General features: G+C 32.7%; 1 protein-coding gene across 11 annotated transcripts in view; it reads right to left on the minus strand.

Moving 5' to 3' along the window:
• Window positions 1-19,984, minus strand: part of CaMKII (Calcium/calmodulin-dependent protein kinase II) — a 330,306-nt gene that overhangs the window by 9,943 nt on the left and 300,379 nt on the right. For 6 of the 11 annotated variants that reach the window (XM_074169786.1, XM_074169779.1, XM_074169772.1 and 3 more), the window contains 2 exons: window positions 3,176-3,238; window positions 2,639-2,714 (listed from right to left, as the gene is read on the minus strand). In XM_074169786.1, the coding sequence (XP_074025887.1) occupies window positions 2,639-2,714; window positions 3,176-3,238 (139 nt within the window). Of the gene's footprint in view, window positions 1-2,638; window positions 2,715-3,175; window positions 3,239-3,617; window positions 3,720-19,984 lie in introns of those variants that run through there. The other 5 variants (XM_074169791.1, XM_074169830.1, XM_074169821.1 and 2 more) reach the window with 2 other exon arrangements.

A 19,984-nucleotide genomic window follows, 5' to 3' on the forward strand; every position in this document is an offset into this window, starting at 1 on the left:
GTGGTGTAATATTCATTGACTATCTTGAGTGGAGAAATACCATCAACGGTGAATATTATATAGCGTTATTAGAGCGTTTGAAGGCCGCATATGGCAAAGAAAAAAAAGTCTAATCAAGAGAACGCATAGTGTCACAATTCAGTCAAAACAATGGCAAAAATACATAAATTTAATTTCGAATTGCTCCCACATCCACCGTATTCGTCATATTTGGCTCCCAGGGAATACTGGCTGTTCACAGACCTCAAAAAAAATGCTCACCGGTAAGAAATTTCGCTCGAATGAAGAGGTTATTGGTGAAACTGATGCATATTTTGAGGCAAAAGATAAATCATTCTACAAAAGTGGTATTAAAATGTTTGAGCGGCGCTGAAATGATTGTGTGGCTCTTGATGAAGATTACTTTGATGGATAAAGCCAATTTTGAACCAAAAAAAAACGCGTTTAATTTTTTCAGGCCCGGGACTTTTCAGCCCATGATTACACCTTGAATGTTCAAAAAATGATATTGTACTTATCCATGAATAAACTTGTATTATTATTATTACAGAATTCACTTTTCTGTTAGTTTATTATTGTTATGGTAAAGGCTACTTGTTATGACACCTACTATTTATCTGGTTGCTAATGCATGTTGAGCCACACCAAACTTATCTTGTTCATGAATAAGAAAATGTGAAACATATGTTTCTTAAAGCGAGCTATTATGGTTCCACTCAGTTTGACCAACATACTTTTTATCACAATTCTCATAGCTCATTTCGTAATCCCATACTTTCTCTTTTCCGTCGCGTTTTCTTTCAGGTTGCCCAATACTTGTGTACAAGCAGGTTTGAAAGTAAATTTCATGATCATTTTTTCGAAAAGTTGAACCAATCCGTTAATGTTTTTTTGTTAATATGGAAGAACTATAAATTGTGACTCTTCGTCTTTCTAAAAAGTCGACGGTTTGAGAAGACTTTCTCTAAATTTATGTTTGCTAACTAATTAATTAACTATTTCCTAGATAACTTTTTCTGTCAAGCAAATTATACTTAGTTAACATTGTACCAATATGGGTTCCAGGAGTCTAGAACCATTGATGATCAATTGAATCATTGACTACAAAAATATATCAAAAGAGTCACATTTATATTTCATTTCATGATATAATACTATGTAAATTATGTACAAAAATATCATCAAAACCATTTACCTACCTGCTTAAATTATTATGTATTATATAATTAAATCTGTCATTCGTTCTAGTGAATAAATAAATTATTATTATCATTATTCTAGTGAATCTTCTAGGAAGGCAGACAATTTTACAGGTCGGGTTTTCCAGTTATGAATCTCGACCAGAGCAATACTTTCTGACAGAAAAATTTCCAACCCCCATCCTTCGTGTATGAAAAAAAATCACAATACTTATAAAGTTGCAGGTCGGCAGAAATTCTTGCAAGTCAGATCTCATAGGTATGAATTTCGACCAGGTTAATCATTTCCGACAGAACATTTTTTGACCCCCACTCTTCGGTCATAAAAAAATAACATTTTCGCAAAATTGAAAATAAACTCTGCAGGTCGAGTGAAATTCTTGCAGGTTGGTTCTTCCAGATATGAATTTCCACTAGATTTATCACCCACCCTTTGTGTGTAAAAAAAGTTCACATTTCTCACAAAATTGAAACTTAGCAGGTCTGCAGACTTTTGCAGGTTGAGCTTAGCAGATGAAATTCTCTACCAGATTATTAATTTTCGACAAAGAAAATTTCACTCTCCACCCTTCGTGCATAAAAAATGTGAAATTTTTTCATACCCGGAGGGTGAGGGTTAGAATTTTTTTTGTCGGAAATGATTAATCCGGTCGAGATTTTTTTCTGGAAAGCCCGACCTGCAAAAATTTCTACCGACCTGTAAAGTTCATATCCAATTTTGTGATAAATCTAAAATTTTTCTATACACAGTGGATGGGGGTTGGAAATTTATCTGTCGGAAATGATAAATATTGTCAAAGTTCATATTGGGGAGACCCGACCTGTACTAATTTCTGCCGATCTGCATGTTTTATTTTCAATCTAATGTGAAATATGCAATTTGTTAGACTCGATGGGGGGTTGTTGGATTTTTTTTATCGGAAATGATAATTTTGGTAGAGTTCCTCATCTGGAAGGCCCGACCTGCAAGAATTTCAGCATTCCTACAAGATAACAAGAGTAATGTTTACTGAGAAGAATTTGCTGACCGACAGACCCCGTTTTCCTCGATACCATTAATGACCATGAATTTGCAGATATCGTTTTCAATCTTCAAAGACACCGTTAGTTAGTGAAAAACATGAAATGAAAATAATATGCTATCGAATTCTTTTTGATTGTTTTACCTTTCACAATCGAAAAAATTTTAAAATTGTAATGCAGAACTTTATACAGAAGTAAATGGGCCAACATTTTAGTTCACCCCGATAAGTTATTGTGTAAATTTAAAGTATTTTTCAGTGAGAAAAATGTTATAATCATCAGTATAGCTTGTTATGTATAATAATTTTGTCTATTGAAAAAGAGTTGAGATATTATACACATTTATTTGAAAACACCATATAAATCATGAAAAACAATGAGCTAGAGGAATACTTCAGAATAAGTTTATTACTTACGTGTATGCTTCAAAATCGCCAGTATTTATAGCTTCTATCAGTTGTTCGGTCATTTTAATGATCTCTTGCCGCCGAGCTGAGAAAAGATAATAATTAGTATTTCAGTTTGGACGGAGTTTATACACCAGTGACCATCAAACATCTAGAAGAACTACAAAGAGCACCAAGTACCACTGGTTTATACGTGGAAAATACTGTAGTTACTCCCAGAAACCATGCACAACTTTGAATACAGATTCATATTATAAAACTTTTTCATATAAAAGCCCAATTACAATGCTCTAGATGAGTAGTAGTCGTCTAATAGTACACAGTTGGAAATAGAAGAAAACATAACAGAAAAATAATTGATCCTGTACTGAGAAAACTTAGAAAATATCCGAAGATCAAATATTTTTCTCTTTTTCTTTTCTTATAGACTTCACCAGTAGAGATCCAGAGTTAAAAAGATGTACAAAACGAGTGGTGAAAAAAGATAGTACATAAGAGTAAGCAAGATAAAACTTACTTTCAAAATTTTTCAGAGAAACAGCATACCTGAACTTTGTGAGTTTGTGGATAGTTGGGTGTACGGCTTATCAGGGCACACAATCCGTATTTCTATAATAAAAAAATTGCAAACAAGCATTGTTAGTATTGCTTCTGTAGCTCGGCATGCACAACCATTCTTGGACAGATTGTTTTTTAGCAAAATATAAAAACGTCTAATCCAAATATCTGTTTACAGAACATAATCAGAAACATGTTTCCAAGAGAAGGTGAAGGTAAGTATTTTTTTTTTCAAAGTGGAGGAAACCCCATTAAAAATTGTGTAAATACTTACATTCAAAGTTAATTTATTTGAGGATCTCCAACAACAAGATCAATGATGATAAAGCTAATCAAAGAGCATGGTAATATTAATCATCAATAATTTATTTTTTATTTATTTTGGAAAACTACAGAGATTTTCGTTAGTGACATTTTCAAGCAAACATAAGCTTACTTTATATTATTAGTAGTTGATGAAATGGAATTATCTATCATATGTCCATTTTTCTTCTGAAAGCCGATATTCTGTTCTGGATAGTATTTTTAGCAGCTGAAACAATTCAACAAGTTTTAGACATCCGAACTCTCATCTGTGAAGAGAGAAAAGCTCTTTGTGTGTCGAATATGCCGGAAAACAATCTGTCTTCGAAATGGATTTCTGAATAGGCAAGTTTACAGGCACCACAATAGTGGTTGATATAAAAAATATATAAAAATGAGGAATGAGTATAAGTTACCTGCTATTACTAATTGCAGAGTGTTTTCCATTCTAAATGTGGAAATTTGGGATACAAATTATCAAAAGAATAAAAGGTAGTAGTTTAATATTTTACCAAAATTTGATATGTATTTTTTACACTACACTGCCAAGGTGGTAAACGGAAAACAATATTATCGCTAGCACTAAAGTAATAATAATTAAAAACCCCATTTACCAACTATATCAACTGAGATACAAAAATAAAGACACACTCTACCAACTAAGAGTATTTTTGTAGATCTTACCGTCTTCTACATCACTAGATTCGAGACGACAATATGCCACAGAATCGTCTAAAGCAAAATGAAAGACGTTAACATGCATTCACAGGAAGGTTAACACAATTAAAAAATATAAATTGCTTTCTACCAATGAAGACTGTACAGTTTGTGCTCCAAATTAACGTTGCGAAGATTAAGCCACCCATGGAATCATTTTTGAAAAATGTCAAACATCTTATTTCATCAGTATAGTTGAAGTAAACGATATTGTGCACACTTAAAGTTGACGGCAGTCTCAAAGGCCAAAAAACCAATAGGTGGAAATGAACCGGCTGCGAACTAGTCCATGTGGACTGTAGAATTGGCGGTTCGTATTGAATAATTTTCACTAACCGAATTTTATGATTGGCTGAAGACCCATAAAATTAAATTTGAAGTCATGTTACGGTGACGAATAGAAATCGGGGAATGCAGGGATGGTTATCGCCGTCGTGTCATCAATGTTCAGTTCAGGAACTGATCGCGATTTGAGTGTTGAAATTCGATATTGGTGTAGTTATAATTACTTAACATTTTTGTAATCTGTTTAAAATGTGGCATACTTAGACAAATACTTGATAGTAATGACGAGTGTGATAACAACGCAGACTTTTCCCAGTGTAGTGATTCCAATAGCGATGGTGAACAATGCGAAAAAGAGATACCAGTGAATTAGATTCGGATGCATTTGAATATTGAAACACAGAGAGTATGTTTAAATGTATATACATCTGAAGTTTGGTTTCGAGTGAAACAAACTAGTTCAAGCAACATCAGATTTGACCGAAATTCCGTTCTCAACTTTACGTAAAATAGTCAAAAACAAACCTTAAGAACGCAAAACGCGATGTGATATAGGATTACTAAAATCTTTAGATGTTCATCTAATAAAATCATTGAGAAAAACAATAGGTATACGACTGTTATAAAAGCAATGAGATACCTACAATTGAAATCATAAGGAAGAAATTGCTGTGACAAAACTCTTCAGAATTGGATAAAAAAGTAGGATTTAGATTTAAAATAATAAACAAACGTCAAGCAATTATATATATATATATATATATATATATATATATATAATAAATAGATAGTACTTTTTTTAATAATTCCCATATTGCTTTCAATCAGGCGGTCCTCGATTGAAGACAAAATGAGAAAAACCAAAAAAGTACTTGATAAAAATAGCTGCGTAAACGCAAGCGAAACATAAGTGGAACCACCCAAGTCAACTTGCCAAGTTGACTGCATTAACCTTTCTAGATTTTATATATATATATATATATATATATATATATATATATATACACTTGGTATATATATATATATACACTTGGTATATATATATATATATATATATATATATATATATATATATATATATTCAATATGTATTTGAAGTAGCCACAATCAAATCAGTTTGGGGTATGTTTTATCAATTTAAAGTGTATTTGTGAAATTTACTTGAATTTGTATTTTTTTAGGTGACCGTCAAATCCTGTTTGTTGCAACCATATTTAACAGAACTCTAGAATAAAACAAATACTCTTTTTAACGAGGCAAATACTTTACTAAGTATAATATTCATATGAATAAACTGTCAAAATCTATCGCGGATAGCCATGAACAAAAAAGAACCAATCAGCGATAGTAAAGAAAAATACAGTAGGTAACTTAACAACTTAACAGGTGCTAACAATAAAAATTATCGAAGCGTCTCTGTATGTCCACCTTCTCTTTCGATGCATCTAATTGTTCGCTCATAAAATTTGTTTAATGTAGATTTTATTTTTCATTTATTTATTGATTATCCGTTTGACATATAAGTATGTATAGGATTTGTCCAGCAATGAAGAACACATGAAAACGCAAGGTCCGTTTCAATATAAAAATACTCTAAAATTAACACATAATATAAAATACAATACAAAAGAAAACTAGGTTATAAAAACAACCATCAATTAAATACTTTTTCATATTTCGGGTAAATTCATTAATTTTATTGAGCTCCTTAATATTTTATGGTAACTTATTAAAGATATTTGGGCCCATCACATAAGGTGAATTAGAAGTAACCTTATATTTACAATACTGTATGTGGAAGTTATATTTTTGAAGAGTATTCTTACTATGTATGATTTCATTGGTGATAAATTTGTTTGTTTTCAAAGACAAAAATTGACAATTCGAATATATACATGCTGACAAGAGTTAACATGATGTCTAAATAAACTTCTGCAAGAGGCCCTTTTTGAGGCTTTGACCATTATTCTCAAAATAAATTTCTGCGCAACGAATATATTTGAAATCGAAGTCGAGTTACCCCACATGCATATGCCATGTCTCAGTCTGGAAGCTATTTAAGCATGGTATAGTGCCAAATGTTGCTGATCTGTCAAGATATCTTTTAGGTTTCTAAAGAGATAACCATCCATGCATCCATGGTAGTTCCCAAAAAATTTGTCTCTTCTTTTTCCAGAATTGACATGTTCTTAATTTGAAATTGAATAGGCACGCAATGTTTTTGTCGATTATGAAATCTAACCAATTGTGTTTTGTTAGCATTGAGATAGAGAGAATTAGCTCCGCACCGGTTCATAACAGATTGCAAAGCATATTTACATTTGTCTAAAAGTGAGTTTTCATCCATGTCAGATACTATTAAAGACGTATCGTCGGCATACATTGTTAAAGAAGTATTCCTGATATGTGATTCCAAATCATTTGTAAGGAACAATATAGGCCCTAATACCGATCCTTGCGGAACACCCATTGAAATATTTAACAAACTTGAATTACATTTATCATAAGTACTCGTACTGTGGTTATTAATTGTAACATATTGTTGCCTATTTTCTAAAAATGACGAAATCCAGTAATGTGCTACACCACGAATGCCATATGAGTGTATCTTTGACAACAAAGCATTATGATTGACACAGTCGAATGCCCTGCTGAGATCACAAAAAAAATCCTAACAGGACACTTGCCTGCCTCTAAATATTCAAACAGCGTATCGAAAAAAGAAATTACTGCAGTATAGGTAGATCTATTAACTCGAAAACCGTGTTGATGATCTGTCAAGAGTTTGAACCTATTCAAGAAATCCAAAAGTCTATCAAGATATGCGTGTTCAAAAAATTTTGAAAAACCCGATGTGATGCTAACTGGTCTATAATTTTCTAATTTATATCTGCCCATTTTTTTTATGAATGGAAATTACCCTTCCAATTTTAAGAGACTTCGGAAATGACCCAGTGAGAAATGATAGGTTCACTAAAAATGTGAATGGTTCTATAATTGCAGGAAGGCATTTCTTGAGTAGAATTAATGGCACTTCGTCATATCCAGATGAATATTTATTCTTAAGTTTATTGCCTAAGAGATAGAGAATTCCCCCGGTATGAGATGTTTGAGAAAAAATGAATTTTTATTCTTATTCATAATGCGATAATCGACCTTCTCATCGAATTGTAAATCGCTTACTAATTGTCTTGGTGAGTTGACAAGGAAATTATTAAATAAATTCGCAACGATCTTAGGATTATCCTGTATGATTCCATTATGCATTATTTGAACATTTTCGTTTTTCTTTTTTTTGTTGGAAATTTCATTAATAACATTCCAAGCCGCTTTATGAGGATCAGAAGCATTCATAATTTTTTGCTGATAATGGTTTTTTTTAGTACATTTAATTATTTCAATGTGTTTTTTCTTAGCCTTTCTATAAACATCGTCAAAGGCACAGGGATAGATTTTATGTAACAAATGCAGGTTTTTCAACTCATTACTTGACAATTTCACTTCCGTGTTAACCCAATTTCTAGAATTTTCAACTCTTTTGTTCCAGCATTTTTTCAATGAAAAAAATTCGTCAAAGTAGTGAAAGGAAATATTACAAAATTGATCAAAAGCATTATCGACAGATGCTGTTTCAAAGACATCTGCCCAGCTGCCCGCAACACATTAGCGAAAATATTTCTGCAATGAACTCCTATTGAAGTTTCAAGCTCATCAACATTATTGAAGGGGCGATCTCTGTAGACTTTTTGTTTTAAGTATTCCCATAAGAAATAATCTAGAGGTGTAAGGTCTGGAGAACGAGGAGGCCATCGAGGATCGATATTTCGTCCTAACCATTTATTACGAAATGTGTGGCTATACAGCCACTGAGAAACATTTCTAGTAGAATGGGCAGGACATCCGTCATGTTGGAACCATAACTTTTGCCGTTCTTCTAATACCATATCATCCAAAAACTCTCTTATTTCAGTTTCCAAAAAGTTCAAGTACCTGTCACCATCCAAATTCTCGCGAAAAAAAAACGGACCTAGTAATTTATCATTCAATATACCACACCAAACGTTTGTTTTCTGATAGTATTGATTTTTGTTGTCAAAAATAAAATTTGGATTGACATCTGACCACGATCTGCAATTTTGTGATGATAGAACCCCATTTGTTGTAAAAGTAGATTCATCTCCAAACATACATCGATGAAAATCTCGTTGTTCTTCTATACACATGGAAAAATCATATCTCAAATCATAGTCTCTTGCTTGAAATGTACAAATGAATATAGGTTTGTAAGCATGGTACCAATGTTTCTTGAGAATACGCTTCACATAGGTTTTTTATGCCGGTATAATCACTAATTTCTTGGGTGGACCTTCTAGGATTTTCTACTACTGCTTGAAGTACGTCAAGCTCTTTTTCTTCTGTGCATACAGGTTTCGTACGCTCCGTATTATGTTAATATTCTAGTGAGCCGGTTTGTTTGAAATTCTTTAAAATTCTACTTACACTTGAATAGCAAATTTGTTTGTCTGGATGCCGCTCGTTGAAAATATTTGCAGCTTCGCGCATTGTTTTATAACCATCACCACAGATTAAAACTATTTCTGCATTTTCAGTTAACGTTAATAATACTGGGCGAGGCATTTTTAATTAAGGACAAATATGAAAACGTTTTACAGGCAAGTTTCAAGAAGCCACACTATCAAACTACAGTATTGTTTTAGGGCGTATGTGTTTTTTGTTCATGGCTATCCGCGATAGATTTTGGATTGTTTTTTAATATCTGTTCTAGTTGAGGCATTGTTGTCAGAATAAAAAAAAAATTATACTTTTATTGACAGTTTATTCATAGGAACATTTAGTTAGTAAAGTATTTGCCTCGTTAAAAAGAGTATTTGTTTTATTCTGGAGTTCTGTTAAATATCGTTGCAACAAACATGAAGTTGACGGTCATTTAAAAAAATACAAATCCAAGTAAATTTTTCAAATACACTTAAATTTGATAAAAATACTCCAAACTGATTTGATTGTGGCTACTTCAAATACATATTAAATCAAAATAGTAAAAATATGTATGATACGGGGGTAATTCAAAATTTTCCAAAAGAAAGAAAAAAAATTCGAGTAGCAGGCCATGATTTCGTATCTGAACATAACTTTCAATTCTAAGCAACTTTTTCCTTCAACATATTTCAATATTTTTTGAAATAAGGGTACTTTACTCTTGAACGAACTTTATATTTTGTTAATAGGATGGCGACCGTTGAATATGATTTTGATTGTATTTTTTGGCCTATCCTGTATGGTGTTTGTCATAAAATCATTTCAGGTACACTTGGTATAGTTTTGGAACAGGCACCAACTTTTGTCAAGAATAAAATTTTCTGAGAAATTGATAATAAAAAAGTTTCCCATTTGTTGCACACTTTGTGGACCACACTGTATATATTATTATACATATATTATATACGTAGTTATTGTGATTCTTATATAATCAGAAATTATTATTGAATAACGAAATTAGTTAGTTCCCCAACTATATTATTAAACGGTAGCTGTTGGAAAGTAGGTTGCACTATATCGTTTACTTGAACTATACCTATAGTTTTTTTGCTGAGAAAATTGAATGTAGTAAATTTCTAACAGTCGTATATTGTTTTTTTTAATGATTTTATTAGATGAACATCTAAGGGTTTTGGTAATCCCGCATCACATTGCGTCTTGCGTTCATAAGGTTTGTTTTTGCCTATTTTACGTACAGTTGAGAAAGGAATTTCGATCAAATCTGATGTTCCTTGTAATAGGTAGTTTTTTCCTTCGAAACCAAACTTGATATGTAGATTCTTATATACATTGAAACATACTCTTTGTGTTTCAATATTCAAATGTATTCGAATCTTATTCACTGGTATCTCTTTTTCGCATTGTTCACCACCGCTATTGGAATCACTACACAGGAAAAAGTTTGCGTTGTTATCACACTCGTTATTACTATTGGTACTTGTCTAAGGACGCCACATTTTAAACAAATAACAAAAATTTTAAGTAATTATAACTTCACCAATATCGAATTTCAACAATCAAATTGCGATCAGTTCCTGAACTGTACATTAACAATATGAAGGCTCGCATTCTATTCGTCACCGTAACATGACATTTAATATCATGACTCTTCAGCCAATCATAAAACTCGGTTAGTAAAAATCATCTAATACGAACCGCCAATTTTTCAGTCCAGATGGACTAATTCGTAGCGGCATTATTTCTTTGTATTGTTTTTTTTGGCCTTTTAGTTCGCCGATAGCTTTAAGAATTACTATATCAGTTACTTCGACTATACTTATTTCTTAATAATTTCAGAAATATTACATATTTCTGAACAAAAATAGGTTGAGTTAATGTTGAAACGGTTTTTGAAAATGACTCATTCACTGTACCTATGTATGTTCAATTCAGTTTTTGAGTAAATTATACCCATTTTGTATTTTGAAATGTTTTTTTTATTAAAAAAACAATAGTCTACATTTCAACTTCTCTCACAAAAGGAGATACTATGAAAACAGATTCACAATTATCTTTTTCAAGTTTCATAGAATAAAAGACAGTAATGGTATTTCAATTCCATTTGAAAATTCAAGTATTAATACTCCCAAATCGAATTTTTTGTATGAAAAGTAGTAAGAAAAGGAAACCATATTGTTCCTAATACCTACAATTACTAACTTGATGGAAAAATTAGTAACTTTGCTGTTATTTTTCAACTAACCCCATGCGATAAATTCTCTAAATTGCAACGAAGCAAGAGAATTAATTTACAGAGGAAGTAAGCGCTTTGGCAGAGAACACTTTTAATAGAAATAACAGTTCACAAGAAAAACAAACCTGACTCCCTTTTCGGCAATATTTCATTTTCTTCGATAGCCGCCACCCATTTTTCAACAGTATTTTGCCAAGAATCCATATCTAAAGTGCACAAAAGCGTACATGCAAGCAAACACACAAAACAATTCTGTTAGTTCTGTAATAAACAATAAAAACATGTTTTACGTAAACTCCTAATTCTCATACCTAGGTAGATTTCGATTTGATGTCATGCAATAATTTATAATTGTGTTTCGCGCAGCAAATAAACCAAGGTTTTACCTTTTGAGGTGTTCAAAATTCATATTAATTTTAATTGCATCTTTAAAATTTGTAGTATTATGAAAGAAAAAATATTATTCATTTAAACGTTACCGCAATGTACGGCATATTTATAAGACTGTTGAACTTCTTATTGATTTCAAATTGTTCAAAATAGTAGAAACCATCAAACCCTCTATATTTGAGTGTTGGTAATCAGTAAACATTTAAAAAATGTTGTAGCGAATACTTACGTTGTTAATATGAAAACGAACAACTTGAGATATTCACAAGACTTTGTCGATACTTGATATACAGTATAAACTACATCATATGTTTTCGGAACTCTATTTGTTCTGAAGATCACATTACATCTTTTAAAGGTCGTAGTATGAAAAGTTTCGAAAGTTTTTCATTCAAATTATACGCAGAAACAACGTTCTTGAGAAAAATTAGGGTATTGGACAACAAAAAACACAAAATCTACGACTTCGTAGATAAATGTCATTGTCATTTCACCTATCAGATTATTAGACACGAGAAGAAAAGACATTGCAACAAATCTACAAAGTGTTAAATTTTCCTATGTCAATATCTAATTTCCTTTTTTAAAGAACTTGATGAACATCTTTTGTTACATTGAAAAATAAGTCACGTTTCAACAGATTAAAAAGTCGACACAAATGTCGCAAAATTATTATATAGCGAAACATGTTGCGTTTAATGAACTTGTCACTCGAAATCATTTGAAATATGAAAAAATCAGAGACTTAGTGAATCATGACCTAACACACAGTTTTGAGACATGTTTCGTTCAATATTCTCCTCATTCATCAGAAAAAAATTTGTTTTGGATTGGTATTTAAAAACGCAGAGTAGTTTAGATTGAGATTAGTTTGGTCCCTGAAAATTTTAAAATTTGAAAGGCCATACGTCGAACTCTCAGTAACGACTTTCTGAGACTTCGAGTCTTCGTCGTTGTAGTCAACTCATATACCACTGATGATGTCTGCCGCAGTAGCAGACGAAAGGTTCAGTATTTCAGGTTTTATTGGATCACGGCATACCAGCTCAGATTTTTCTCTTAAAGCCTGTGTTCGAATAATAATGAAGTTGGTTAGCAGGTTTATTCCTTACATTATGAAATATTTCTCTGGGGTAATTTCGTTGCAACGGGGAAATTTTTGTGACGATAGTTTATTCAGGAATCTACATTTTGATAATGCGAAGATTTTTGTTGAATACAAAAATGAATTTTGAAAATTTTTCAAAACCTTCACGAGGAAATAAAAATATTTTACATCGTATATAGTATTACAACGTGAAATGTATCGAATAACGTAGCGTGTCTTTCAAAAAATGATGAAAATGATGTTTTCAAACATTGAATCCCTCAGTATTTCAGTCAAATCACTTTTCAGTAATGAAAAATCTTGATCGTTGAAAATCTTCTGCGTGAAGAATAATTATATTATTATCTATAAAATTGTGTTCTAAATTTGTTTTTTGATTTTCATATGATTTTAATTAGGAAACAATTACTTTAGATTTATCCCGTATTGAAAAAAGTTCTATATCAAACTATTATTTGATGTTGAAAAACTTCATACATAAAATATATCTATTATGTTCTGATTGATTCGGTCGTTACTTGATGAAGATCCATAGTAATTTCAAAAACTACACCTCACGATTTGATCAAATCGTGAGGTGTATATCTATAATGAAACAGAATTATCAGTTGAGTTTTCTTGGAAAATAGACACGGACAGCTTTTTGACATTTTTTGGTAAACCTTTTGAAGATGCTCGGTACCCATACAATCTTATATTTTTCAAATGCACTTTTCTGACGATATTCGAATATGGAAAGCAATATACCTCATTCAATTTTGAAAAAAACTAACAAAGTAATGTTTTTACGGGGGTATCCCGTATATTGATGAGTATTTAAAAAAGACCAATGCATTCGTTTATAACTTGCTTCTTTACGACAATCTCCAATGTAAGTGGGATGTGACAATGTGACATACACTGTATGAGAACATGCGAACAAAATCAACATAAATGCATCATCTGGAAAGTGAATCTCAATCTACTCACAATATGAATATGAAATGCGAGATAAATTTTTTGCGATCCGGATATAATCACTATAGGAAGCAACAGATTACGTATTTAACTTTGGAAGTGACTTATAAATTTTGGGACTTGAAGAATATCGCCTTCACTCTTTTTTTATTAGCGTACAGCTTTTCGGCTCCGTTCTGGATTTTGCTTTCTAATCAGTTGCATATATTCAACTCAATTGTTTAAAAAAACAATACTGAAATAAACGGGTTCTTCTAATACAAGATAAATGACAATTTTTTTTCTTCATTGCTATCAAATTTAGATTTTATCCACTCCGTGATTTGACACTATTGCTTGAAGTTGAAGAGTAAAAGCGAGGACTTGAAAATGAAAGAGATTTTGGATGCCAAGAAAAGGCGAAGGTGTTGGATTTTATTACTTGAGAAAAATGCCCAGAAACACTAACACCTGGCATTTCTAAATACTCCATTGTTAATTTAATTTTTAACATCAATTGCAAATACAAAACCGCTCAATTGAAATAAGTCAATCACTACATGATAGGTTTTCAACATACTGGATATATATTTGATGGTTGTGACCATGCCAAATGATCACAAATCTGAGCTAATTCTGCCGACACATACTTATAATAACAGTTGAGCTGTTATTACTTTATAGCGGTTATACAATTTTTCCATGCCATTTTTATAGTACCGTTACGTTTTTCCCAGTGGGTAGATCAATAATTGACTAAACTAAACAATAATCAAACTAAACTTTATTCCATTTTAAATACAACAAACACTCCAACTAAAACTTCAACTATTATTCGAGTGTCTATCGCCCTACTAGATCGCTTCGTGTACCGCACTGTAACTTCCACTAGACTGTGTCGATATGCTCGTGGCTAGCGTTTATATATCGTAATCGAAGGCGGTAGAAACTTCGTCGGAATTCCATTGAAGTCGGTAAAATATCCGAGAAATGTTGGTCGTACTGAGCGCGCTATTCGCCACGTTACAATTGGTTTATGACTACCAGTGGCGGCCAGCGTTATTTTTTTCAGGGACTGATTTACAACAGTACGACTTGTCTTTAGCCTCAAAACAGGCGTCAGTTTCGGCGATTACCTTTTTAATCGCTGTTCATTTTTCTAGCGAGATCTGAGAACAGAAAAATATCGCTGGGAGCTACATCTGGAGAATACGGTGGATGCGGAAGCAAATCAAGCCCAATTCATGCAATTTTGCCACCGTTGTCATTGATTTGTGATACGATATATTGTCTTGATGGAACGGCACTTCCTTTTTCTTCAAATCGGACCGGTTTTTCGCGATTTCTTCCTTTAAACGCTCCAATAAAGCTATGTAATAGTGGATGTTGATGGTTGTTCCCTTTTCAAGATAGTTGATACTGATTTTTTTTTCAAGCCGACTATTGCGTCTTTGCACGTTTTGGAGTCGGTTTAACAGATACACTTCATTTAATGATGATCGTTTGATTCTGGTGTGAAACGATGGAGCCATGTTTCATCCATTGTCATATATCGACGCATAAATACGGGGTTTTTATGGTGGGACAGTTACAAACACTGCTCAGATTTATGAGCTGCTCAGCTCTGTACAAAGTGGATGACGCTCGTGCGTCAGAGCTTTCTTATACCTAAATATTCATGTATAATATATCCAACACGTTGCTTTGATATCTTTAGGGCCTCGGCTATCTTGATCAACCTCACTTTGCGGCCATCCAAAATAATTTTTTGGATATAATATTATTTTCATTATTATTTTTATTATTATCATTTATTGTATATACATGGACATTGCAATTCTAAAAGTTGCCTTAAGTGGAAGAGTTGAATATTTTAGAGTAGTACTGAATGATGCCCAGATGATTGAGATATGGTTGTACTTTGCCATACGCCTTCTTAGTGTGGTTCCAGAATACGTTTACAGAATTTTTACATAGACTGTCGCCCAACTCGGGAGACACCTTCAACTTTGAAATTTCGAATATGGCCCTAGTCTTATGAAATTGAAAAACTGAATTCGTCTCGATATTCTAGAAAGTTCCGTTAGTTTGATTATAATCGAGTAAATTATTATTTTTTGAATACGACCCTATTTATCATTCGAATATAAGCCATACCTACTCATTTCTGTACTACAGCTGATTCTCAAAAACTTCTCTGACACTTCATTCTCCTTAGATTAAATGGAACAATTTGAAAATGAAATGTGCCGATATCCCAACTCTCCAATATTTTCAATGAGCTCTCTTTCTACTTCCAGAAAATTAGGAAAAACTTAAACTCCATGTTGCATACTCAAAACGTGGAAGTTGTACACTTCTAAAGGGAAACCCCTGTTTTCAAACTAGGTACATGAAAACTGATGGCTGTGTCTGAAGGTTAAATTTTATGACAAACTTTATGGTGAAAACCTCATATCGATATCTATCATCGTTTTTCAGTAACGGCATGTTTTTCGAAAATGTGTATTTTCGAAAAGTTGCTGTAACTTTTTTCCTGTCGAAAACTTCTTATTTCTATGAAAACATTTCAACAGCACTTTTTTACGTATAAAATTCAATGGCGTAAAAAAATATTTTTTTTCAATTAGTAGTTTTTGTTCAATTTTCAAATTTCGTATTGAAGTATGAAATTATGAAAAATGGGATATGAGTAGTGACAAACGAGCTTGGTACAGCTATTGCCAGAAACACATATTTTTCACTCATAGAATCCCATATTAGATACGGACTACCCTTTTGGGGTTTTTGTAGGAAAACCTTATGGAATTCTGTGTTCATTCTACAAAAGAGAGCAATCCGTTATTTGTACAAGGCCAAAGCAAGGGAACACTGTAGGCCACTATTCATTAAGCATCAAATTCTTACGCTTACATGCCTTTTCATTATGGAGATTGTATGCTTGATTCACAACCGACATTTATCGAATGATAACCCATTAAATCCTAGGCACACCAGAAATAACTGCCATATCTCCCTGCCAATACCTAGGTCGACTCAAATTAAAAATTCAATAATATACGAAAGCAAAAAAATGTACAATCATTTGCCTGAACATTTTAAAGCAATCGGAAATAAAAAAAATACAGGAAGGAGATAAAAGTATTTCTCATTTCAAAGGCGTATTATGACCTGCAGGAATATTACAATGACCATTTTTAATCATTTATATTTGCATAAAGATATAGGTATCAACTTCATGTCTAGATATTGTTTTGTAATTAGTTTCGAATATATGTGAGTGAATGTCATCATTCTATTTGTCATGGTTGTGTTTATTTATATGGACATTTTATATATATATATATATATATATATATATATATATATATATATATATATATATATATATATATTATCCATCTTTACATTTTATATTTTCATATTTTTTGTCTCTCATATGTATTGGACACAGTGGATATCCACTTCATTGTTATCTACTCACTTTGTCAATAAGAATAATTATTCTTGGACAATAAAGTATAGTTTGATTGATTGATTGATCGATAGTCTATTTTATACAAACCGGGGAAAGCAAGCAAGCAGTTTGTATCACGAGAAGTATCCAGAGAGAAGACAATCTTTTAGAGACATTTTCGCAAGATTGCAACACAATCCAATTGATGGTGTTCAATTTGAAAAGGCCAAAATTTTATGAATCAAATAGGGATAAGGAGTTAGAAGAAATAGTCGTTTTAGGAGCTTTTGAAAATAATCCCAACGCGAAATTTGAAAATATCAACAGGCCTACCAAGAACTAACGTTGGGAGGATTTTGAAAAAACAAAATTCAAGCCATACAGGACCAGAAGAGTTCATCAACTTAGACCAGGAGACTTTGAAAGCAGCCTGGCTTCTTGCCAGTGTTTCCAGGAAAGTTGTAACCCAGTGCGTTATTTTTCGTTAAAGTGTATTTGAACAGACGAAGCTTATATGAGCAGTGCCAGTATTATCAACCGCTACAATTCTTATACTTGGGCACAACAAAATCCTCATTCTAATATGGTGCAGGGAAGTCAAGGAAGATTTAGTTGTGGGCGGGTGTTTTCAGGAATAGAATTATCGGCCCGTTTATTTATAATGGCACTCTCACATCTCAGAGGTATTTAGAAATTTTAAGGCAAAATATTGAACCCCTTGTCGATAAATTGCCATTAATGTAGCTCAAAAAAATATATTTTCAACAAGACGGGGCTTCGCTTCACAACAATGCAATTGTCACCAATTTTTTTTGGTGCAAATTTTGGTAATAATTGGATAGCCAACCCAACTGTTGGCCGGGCAGGTCACCGGACCTAACGTCTATGGACGTACACCTTTGGGAACGTTGGAAGACCATATTTTTAAATTGCTGACCAATTCTAGATACGAATCGCAAGCGGCAGTGATGCAAAGTTTTTATTCTCTCACTCCTATTGAACTACTTAATTCGTTAAAAAAACGTTCAGAAAAGGTGTTGCCTGTGTGTAGGAGAATCTGATAGACATTTCGAATACCTTCTCTGAGGAAATATATGTCATTGTTTGTTCTGTATCATTATTATTATTATTACCCTTCAAGTTTCATTTATTAGTAGTAAATATAGTAATCAAAATGCATAGTTTTATTGAAACTATGCGTTTTGATTACTGCTGTAAAAAGCTTTCTTAACAGTTGATAAAACAATTTCTATCTGTTTCATCGTCGCGTCGTCCAAAGCCTATTTGATCAAAGTGTGAGTCGAAATGAAAAAACCTAAAAGCTCTGTATTTCAAAGATGTCTCCAGCATAACATCAAGTGTTCTACATTTTTTGGAAGGGTAATTTTAAGCTTTATTGAAAGATGCAGGAACATACAGGGTGTCTCATAAAAAATAGTTTACCACCAATAATTATTGATATCTCATTTGAAAAAACAATTTTTTTTCACCATTGAATTCTATGTAAAAAAGTGTTTTGGAAATATTTTCATAGAAACAAACATTTTTTACAGGAAAAAATGTTTCAGCAACTTTTCGAAAATGCATATTTTTCTCAAAACATGCTGTGGCTCATAAACGATGATAGATATCGATATGTCATTTTCACCCTCAGACACAGCCATAAGTTTTCTTCAATCTAGTTTGAAAACAGGAGTTTTCCTTTAAATGTGTCCACTATGTTCATACAGCTGTGGTACATTATGTGACATATTGCTTGAATTTTACGATTATCACGGCCTCAATAAAAAGTATTAATTATTTGATGTTCAATAAAATCTTGAAACTCTCATTAAACATATTCTGATCGAAAGTTCCTGCGACATAGTTGGAACATAATTTCAATATCTCTGCGAACAAAAAAGATACAGCCAAGAATAGAAGCGTATATCTTCGTAACCAAAATAGTTACCGTCGAGTTTTATAGTACCTACCCAAAAATAATAAAATAATAACCACTATTTGAAATACCATTCATCTCTTACTGTTCACAAGATCCTCACGTATAGAGTCGACTTTGACAGAGAATTAGATTCGTGCGTAAATATTTGTTCATGACTAAAACAATTTCATTGGAGTATAGCGACACAATAAAACAGACCGGGTAAACATATTTTCCTTGAATATTGTAAATGAGCCTATTACAAATCATCAACATGTAGAGAAACACCTCATAATGTTCATATCAGTAAAAATCTGGACAATTTCTACGTGGCTGAATCTCTGGAGCTAATGATCGGTCTGATTATTAGCTCCAGAGATTCAGCCACTACCAATAATTAAACCACTGCAAGGTAGAACATCATCTTTTGTGAAAAATTCAAGGCATTTCGTTGAACTACTAGGGAAAATTGAAGTCAAAGAGCAGGATCAACTGATTAGTTTCGACGTGGAAAGCCTCTACACCAACGTTCCGGTCGAAGAAGCACTTCAAATCATACAGAAGAAGCTATCCGAAGAGTGATTTGGAACTCTGGCCATTGAAGAAGCCCACAAGAAGCCCCGAGTCTGGTTGAGATACATAGACGACACCTTCTTTATATGGAACCATGGGAATGCAGAACTAGACACTTTCCAGAAGCACATCAACAAGGTAAGTCCTTCCATCACTTTCACAATGGAGAAGGAAGTCCACAACGAATTGCCTTTATTAGACGTATTGGTGAAGAGGACCGACACTAAATGGAAAACATCTGTATATCGAAAACCCACTCACACAGAACAGTATCTGAACCAGAAATCCAACCACCATCAATCGACTAAGAGAGGAATCATCTCAAGACTCTACTAGACCGTGCTTTTGGGCTCTGT

The sequence above is a fragment of the Leptinotarsa decemlineata genome, unplaced genomic scaffold, assembly GCF_025532065.1.
Source record: "Leptinotarsa decemlineata unplaced genomic scaffold, Ldec_3_MD MMD2_P_RNA_scaffold_11, whole genome shotgun sequence".
Lineage (NCBI taxonomy): Eukaryota > Metazoa > Arthropoda > Insecta > Coleoptera > Chrysomelidae > Leptinotarsa > Leptinotarsa decemlineata.